The 8517-nt window shown below is 58.5% G+C and overlaps 1 protein-coding gene across 1 annotated transcript; it reads right to left on the bottom strand.

The window, feature by feature from the left end:
* Window positions 1-7160: 7160 nt before the first annotated feature.
* LOC136484098 (uncharacterized) lies at window positions 7161-8179 on the bottom strand. The gene is made up of 3 exons (XM_066481257.1): window positions 8090-8179; window positions 7826-7996; window positions 7161-7778 (listed from the first exon to the last, which is right to left on the bottom strand). Exons 1-3 carry the CDS (start codon window positions 8177-8179, stop codon window positions 7161-7163), a joined length of 879 nt encoding a protein of 292 aa, XP_066337354.1.
* Window positions 8180-8517: the final 338 nt, after the last annotated feature.

Raw genomic sequence — 8517 nt, 5'->3', positions numbered from 1 at the left:
AACTATTCCCACTAACTACTTCTGCGAAGGGAGAACCTCTTCTTTTAGCTTGTCCGCCAGGTTCCACGCAAGGGGAGTCACCGCCTTCTCCATCTCATCCAGCTCAGCGTCTTCATAGACAGGCGCAAAGCCTTGGCTCATCACCCCTAGGTTGATCTCCTGAGCATAATGGGAATGGGCGACAGTGAAGGCTTGGGTGATCCCAAGGCAAAAGGCGCTCTCCTCAAGCTGACCCACCCACACCGTGATACCAGCAGCACGAGTCATGAGGGAACCAGCCCCCTCCTCTTGCGCCACCTGCAGGTCACCACAGACAGCCAGGACGGTGGAAGACAGGCGATCATACTCATCACTTTCGACCTAAAGAAGCCCCCGCGCCTTGGCGACATAGGCACGCAGACCGATAGAAACTTCCTCGGCATCCAGCCGTCAGGCCACCTCGACTCCAAGATCCGCCCGGCGTGCCTCGGTCTCCCGACGTGCTTCGTCGCGCTCTCGGATGGCCCGGTCAACCACCATGGCATCCTGGTTTGCCTTCTCCTGCAACATCGCAGACCTCTCCTCAGCCTTTAGCTTGAGGTCCCGCTCCGTCTACAGCTCTGCTAGGAGCTCACCGGCCTGCTCACTGGCCGTGACATTCTTCTGTAGCAGCTTGTCCTGCTCCTTTCGGAGCCTGGTGATCTCCTCCTCATCCAGCTTCGTCCTCGCCGACAAATCCTCAAACATCGCATGGAACTCCTCCACGTCCCGACGCGCCTCGGCCTCCCGCTGCTGGACGACAACAAGCTGCGTGCTCACATTGCCTCGCAGCCGGGCCTCCTAAGTGAGGTGGTCCCACTCCGCCTTTCGCTCGTGAAGAAACCAGGATTTGTTCTGGCTACGGGCAACAAGACTCTGAAATGAAGACCAATATCAAAAAATACGAAAACACAAGGACACGAAAAGAAAGGGGAAAACAAGGCGGATACCCGGCTGGAAGGAACGATAATTTCGTGCAGGGCTCCAGTGGCCTAGTTCAAGGCATTCATCACAGACAAGAACCCGATGTCAAGGCTCTCCCGCTCCATGCTCTTGGCAACATCGTCAAGTGAGAACAGAGCCGACGTCGGGTCCCGAGCATCCATCCACTGGAGCGGCGGCTCACCCCGTGCGGGAGAACAGATGCCCCCCGACAATAGAGCTGGGGGCGACCTCCTGCGGGTCCTCCCCACCACCGCCAAGACGCCCGAAGACCCTCTGTCCGACCTTCCCCGAGCACCGTGGCCGGGACCGCTGGTGGCGCGGATTGCGCCGCCCCTTCAGACGCCTTCATAGCATTATCCGACCCCGTCGGCTTGTCGTGGTTGTAGTCACCTCCGTCTGGGCCTCCGGTGGCACGGACGACGCTACTCCCTCGGATGCCGCCACGGCTACACCTGACTCTGTCTGGCCCGCATCGGGCGCCGTAACTTGGGCCGTCGGGGGCTCGGATTGTGCCACCCCCTCGCACACCACCACGGATGCGTCCGACTGCTCCTGGCTTGGTGCAGTCACAGCCGTCTGCTCAGAAACCATCGAGGGCAAGGGCATCAGCACAGGAGCCGCCGGACCGGCCAATGAGGCCGCAACCACGGCGCCCGAAACGGGGGCGACGCCGGGCAGCGTTATCCGTCCCGCCTGAAGGGCGAGGCTCTTCTTGGGTGCCGGCCCCAGAGGGTGGCCCCATCGCAAGAATCTACAAAATAGAAAAAAAGCGTAAGATCGGAACAGAAAAATAGAAGGAAAAAACAAGGGAAATCGGTGACGTACTCTGACGCTTTCGGGCGGCGGGTACGTTTCGGGGATGAACCCCCGGGCCCCTGCTCCAACTCATGTGGGCAGGACCATTTCGAGCCTGCCCCCTGCTCCGAGGCAGGGGGGCTCGTCTCCCTTGACTCCGAGGACGCGGCGCCATAGCCACCCCCCTCCATTGACTCTGAGGGCGCGGCGCCAGAGCCGTCCCCCTCCATCAGCTCACGGGGCACGGCGTCAGAGCCGCCCCCCTCCATCAGCACCTCAGGGACCTCCTCGGATCCCCACATCCATCGATCCTCTACCGGCACCCCACGCGAAGCGGCGGACTCTTCGGCTCCCACCTCTGCCGACCTCGCGGACTCGCTTCCCTCCGTGCGGAACAGGAGGGCTTCCTGCATGGATGGATGGGCACTCGTCAGCATGCCCTCATCCTCCAGGACACCCCAATCCATGTCACCAGCTACCTCATCACCATCGTCATCATCATCATCATCGTCATCATCACTGCTTACATCCTCTCCTCGATTCCGTGCTTCCTGCTTTCGTCACCTCTCCTGCTTCCTGAGCTCCATTGTCTTCTTGTCCCACAAGACCGCAATACGATTCGATGCCGCCAGCACCTGATCCCTCGGCATCGGGGCCAGACTATCCTTGAAGATTAGCCTCCCCGGCTGGTCCACGAACACCCCAGAGTCAGCATCAAAGGGTCAAAAGGCTCAAGTAAAAAGAGGAGCGCGGGGAAAGAAGGCTTACAAACTCAAAAAACCCTGGTTCTGGCCGCATTGGGGGATGCCCTGGCACCAGATACACATGGTCGAGGGTGGTGCCGGTGGTATCCTTCGAGGACTCCATCGCCTCCTTAATGCACTGCACCACCTCGGAGGGAGGAAGCGCTTCATCGACAAGCACCGTCCCTTTAAACGATGCTCTAGGCACCATCTGGTGCAGGGGAAGCGTGCGTGCCATCAGCGACGCCACCCTCCTCGTGTGGTAGGCACCGATAATCCCCGACCCCTTCACACCCCGCTCCTTCAGAGCATGGAGGGCGGCGAGAAGGTTTGTGATGTGCTTCTTCTCATTAGTCAAGACGCCCCACTACCATGACTACGGAGCCTCTTCGATGAGGCGCCTAGTGTACTTCAGCAGGGAATGCTCACATCATCCCTGACGTAAAACCACTACGAATGCCACCCCTTGTTGGAGGTCGACAGACGCATCAACGGGTAGCCCCTCGACCGGGTATGGCGCAAATGAATGCTGGCGCATCCCATCGGCACATTCACCTCCTTCCCCCCAACCCGCCTCTTCGACAGACTGACGGTGAAGAAGTGCCGCCACAGATCGAAGTGGGGATCAATCCCCAGGAAACCCTCGCACAGGGCAACAAACGCCGCCATATGTTGAACCCCATTGGGAGTAAGATGCTGCAACTCCACCTGGTAATAATCTAGCAGCCCCGGAAGGAATCTATGCGCGGGAACAGCAAATCCCCACTCATGGAAGATAGCAAAAGATACGACGTACCCTTCGGGCGGCGCCGGCGCCTCCTCCTCACCGGGCAGCAACCACTCCACGATGGCGGACTTAGGGCAGAGAAGGCCGTGGTGGACAAGATCCTCCAAAGCCAAGGGGTAACGCCAGATCTGCCCCACAGCTCCATTGAAGCGTCGGGAAGAAAGGTGGGCGCAAGCTCAACAACAACTGCGAGGCGGGCGTGAGCTTAACGGTGGCTACGACGCTAAGGCGAACCCAACAACGGCGGCGGTGCGGGCGCAGGAGGCTAGGGCGATTGACGGTGGAGGTTTCGGACGCGAAGGCCAGGGGGCGAACCCCATGGTTTTATAGGGGTGACGGATGCGAGACGGGCAACAGTCCACCTCGATCTTCGGGCCTGCCACGCGCACCGTCGCATCACGTCGCGGGACATGCGCACGCGATCCCTGTCCCTTCCCGCGAAAGTCGTGCCGAGCGGTTCGCCTTCCTCAGGCGGACCAGGACTCTCCTCCCACCAAGGGAATACGGGCCACAAAGCTCTTTCTCTCCGGCCCACCTAGGACCCCGGAGCCCAAGGACCGTCCCAACGAGGGATGGGCCCGCAAAACGACCAGGGCCTCGATCCGCAGTCAAAGCCCCAATCAGGCCACCCCTGAATGAAATCCCCACGAACAGGATACCACGAAAAAAAAGAAGAAAATCCAGTCAACGAAAACGTCGAGTCTTACGGCCTTACCCGCGGAGGGCCCGATACTACCCCTCGGGCGATTCTACCCAAATCACCCGGGGGCTCGGGGGCTACACCCACCGGGTGCGCTTGCGCGCACCCTCTGGCAAATTGACTCAGATACTACCCCCCGAGCAATTCTACCCAAATCACCCGGGGGCTCGGGGGCTACACCCATCGGGTGCGCTCGCGCGCACCCTCTAGCAAACTAACTCCGACGAAATCAAAACACCCCCTGGGCGATTCTGCCCAAACACCCAGGGGCTCCGGGGCTACTGTCGGGAACCTAATACCGGGGTACCCAAGGAGATGAAACTAATAACCATCGAACGTTAAAAAATCCCGAACGGACAAGAGCACCGCTGCGCTTCTTGCCCGAACGACGGGAGTTTTGGTTCTGCCTCGCCCGAGGCTCGTCGGCCATCTCTGCCTCCCCCGACGGCTGGGGGACGGCTCCGCCTCGCCCGAGGGCTGAGGGCTAGACTCCGCCTTGCCCGACCCCCGAGGGCTAGGCTCCACCTCGCCCGACCCCCGAGGGCTGGGCTCTGCCTCGCCCGACCCCCGAGGGCTCGGCTCTGCCTCGCCCGACCCCGAAGGGTTGGGCTCCGCCTCGCCCGACCTCCGAAGGCTAGGTTCCGCCTCGCCCGATGTCGAAAGGCTGCCTCCGCCTCACATGACAACCGCACCCCGCTCCCTCATGATGATAGGCACAGGGTAAGACAAGATGTTCGGGTCAAACCGTGGCATCGAGGACCATGCCCTGCGCCGCTGTAGGAAAGTACTGTCAGAGCACGACGGGACGGGCGCTTTAGACCCTTCCAGGTATGGCAAGAGCTGAATAGTGTAGTGGGCGCATACTTTCTGGCATATAGTGTTGTAGGCGTCGCCTTCAGCCCCTGGGTGAGGAACCAGACATCAACATAGGACAACCAATACAGTCCAAGGAGGGACTCCTTTCCTCTACAGTAACGAACGAGTGGTCACCGCACCATCCGCTCCCCACAGGGCCGTGGGGAAACATCTCAGCCCGACATGTCGCCCACGGGGGTGGGACGGGACGTGACCACTTACAGATCAAGTAAAGGCGCAACATCATCAGCACACAGGCGCCCGACAAACGTGCCAACCTCTGACACCAGCTGGCCATGTGTACAAAGCTGGCTTGGAGGAAAAGGAAGACCTGTGCCCGTCGAAGGACCTCCTATACCTTTGGTATTTTCCTCTTTTCACCCATCTGTAACCCCTGCTCCCCCCTTCGTCTATAAAGGGGAGGGCAAGGCTCCCCACTAAAGGGGGACCGAAGATACCGACTTTCAACGGACAACTCACATACAGACGAACTCATAGAACCAGCCTCTTGGCCTCCTTTCGACCCTTCCATCAGAGACCTAGGACCAGTCCCTCTCTCGACCATTTGTACCCCCTACTACGAACCACTTTCAGTGCTAATAACACGAGTAGCAACAAACTGGACGTAGGGACATTCAGCCTGAACCAGTATAAACCTTGTGTCATTTAGCGCACCATCCGGGCCTAATGCGCATAATTATAAATTTACTAGCCGGTGTTTGTTCGAAACACCGACAGCACTACTCCTAGAGCGCTCGGCACCCCTCCTGGAGCGCTCGACACCCCTCCTAGAGTGCTTGGCACTGCTCCTGGAACACTCAGCACCGCTCCTGAAGTGCTCGACTCTGCTGCTGAGGTGCTCGGCACCCACTTTGGAGTGGTTGGCGCCACTCCTGGGTTGGTCAACACCTCTTTTCCAGTGTCTCCTCCCCTGTGGATGACTAAGTGTTCGACGACGAAGGTGCTACTCAAGCTACCAGCTTCCCCCGTGCCCGAACCCTACCAGTCCTAGGCCGTCTCTCATTGAACACCACATTACGCAAGACAACCACCTTGCTTCTACGTGGGTCTTAGAGCCGATATGCCCCGCTGCCTTCCTCGTAGCCTAGGAGCACCATGGGTGTGCTCATGTCCTCTAGCTTGTTGAGGTCAGGCTTGGTGTTCTTCACATGGCTGATGCAGCCAAATGTCCTGAGGAAGGACACATTCGACTTGTGTCCATGCCAAGCCTCGAACGACGTCTTGCCCTTCAGGGCCTTAGTGGGCGCGCGGTTGAGGATGAACACTGCCATGGTCACCGCCTCTCCCCAGAACTCTGCCGGCATCTTCTTGGCCTTCATCATCGACCGAGCCATGCCGACCACCGTCTGATTCCGCCGCTCCACCACACCATTCTGCTATGACATGTATGGTGCGGTGTGGTGATGCACCACCCCTTGATCCATGTAGTACACGGCAAACTCCACTAAGGTGAACTCACTGCCGCAATCCGTCCTCAACATGCGCAGCTTCTTCCTGCTCTCAGCCTCTGCATGTGCCTTGAACCTCTTGATCACCTCCGCCACCTCGCCCTTGATTGTCAGGAGCTGCAGCCACATGAATCTGCTACAGTCATCCACCAGCAAGATGAAGTACTTACGCTCGCCAGGTGTCGCTGGCGTGATCAGCCCATAGAGGTCACCATGGACCAGCTCAAGGGCTTCTACCACGCAGTACTTCGCCGCCTTTGGGAACGGCAGCCTCCTCTGCTTCCCGGCTAGGTAGCTGTCACACAGCTCACCTGAGTGCTTAATGTGGGGCAGCCCTCAGACCATCTTCTCCAGCCGACCGAGCGCGTCGAAGCTGAGATCTCCGAACCAGGCATGCCACGGCCACGGCTCCTTAGTGTGCCGTGCTGCCAGGCACACCGGCAGCTCCACCTTCAAGTCGAGCAGGTACAATCGATTATGTGAGTGTTTTACCTTCGCGAGAAGACACCGCTCCTGATCCTGAATCTTTAGGATCCCACTCTCGATTAGTACCTCGCATCCACGCTCGTCCAGCTGCCCGATGCTGAAGATGCTTGAACGCAGCTGCGGGATGTAGTACACATCCGTTAGCACGAGGTGCTCACCGTTCTAGCATCTGAAGATGATGGTGTCGCGCCCTCAGATCTCCACCCTTGAGCCATCACCGAACTTCACCATGTCGATCACGTTGCATCAAGCTCAGAGAAGGCTTCCTTGGAGCCCGTCATGTGGTTGCTGGCGCCGGAGTTTAGGTACCACCGCTGCTCCTGCTCGCCGCCCACACGTCTAAGGTGGACTTGGGTGCGCGGTTAGTCGAGGTTGACAGCCTTGAGAGCCTTGCCATGCTCCTCTACCGCCATCACCTCTCCCTTCTCCTTGGCCTCAACGTCGTGCAGTGCACAGAACATCACCATCAAGAGAGTGGCATCATCATCATCATCAGCCTGCGCCAGATGAGCCTCAGCCTTCTTCTTCTGCTTGTGATTTGGGCACTCCCTTGCCCAATGGTCTATCTTCCCGCAACGCCGGTTGGCGTTAGGGTCGAACTTCTTCTTCTTCTCCGAAGAAGCCTTGCCGCGGTGCTTGCCATCGCCACTGTGGCTGGAGGAGGCTTTCCCAGACTTCTTCTCCTTCATCCGGGCAGCCCACTCCTCCTCTATCAGTAGCAGCTTGCCGCTGTCTGTCGTTGCTATTGCCTGCTCCATGCACTTGTCCACCGCCCGCAGACAGCCTATCACATCCTCAATGGAGAGGGTGGATAAGTCCAGCATCATCTCTATGGAGAGAGCGATCTGGATGTACTTCACCGGCACGGAGTGGAGGTACTTGGAGACCGCCTCTTCTTCGTCGATGGTAACACCGTGGCTCCTCACCTTGCTGATGAGCGACTGCAAGCGGAGGGAGAAGTCCTCCACCGACTCACCATCCTTGAATTGAGGTTGGCGTACTCCTGCTTCAGCAGCTAGGCCATCACCTTGTTTGCGTGGTCGGAGCTGACGCGCATCGCTGCAATGGCCTCCGACGCCTCCTTAGCATAGTTCTTCGCCCCCAACGGCTCCCTGTACTTTGCTGGCACAACAGCGAGGATGACCTCCAACGCTGACATGTCATCTTCTTCGTTGTCAGTGACCTTGTCAATGGCATTCTAGAGCCGTCGGGCTCTGAGCTTGACCTTCATTGTCACTGCCCACTCGCCATAATTGGTGCGAGTCATCGTCGGCCAACTAGTGCCGCTAACCTCCCGCACCGTGCGCATGACGACCTCCTGTCGTGGCTGGGCAGCCACAGCAGCGCCGTTGCTGTCATCCATCTCCAAACCGTCCATCATCGCCAGCGGTTAGTCTGGCGACGGTGCTTGTACGGCTTTTGATACCGCTTGTTGGTCCCTCGACTGCTATGCACAGGTAAGCAGTAAGCTTACCAACACACACACTCACTTAGTATGGCTAGAGATAGAAGAAGGGGTGAGAACAGCACACACACAGCACAAGCCGAGCACTGGCCGAAAGCTGTGCTTCTGAACGTTTGTGGCAACTGAACTGATTTGCTGCATTGCCTTGGGTTGGTATATATATAGGTCCTAGTACCTCTACCAGGTACATAGTTATTGGTGAGTACACTAACTACCTACTCCTAAGGTACAAGGCTTACCTCAGCTATCTCTAC

The sequence above is a fragment of the Miscanthus floridulus genome, chromosome 9 (genome assembly GCF_019320115.1).
Source record: "Miscanthus floridulus cultivar M001 chromosome 9, ASM1932011v1, whole genome shotgun sequence".
Classification (NCBI taxonomy): domain Eukaryota; kingdom Viridiplantae; phylum Streptophyta; class Magnoliopsida; order Poales; family Poaceae; genus Miscanthus; species Miscanthus floridulus.
This window is presented reverse-complemented; position numbering and strand designations above follow the sequence as displayed.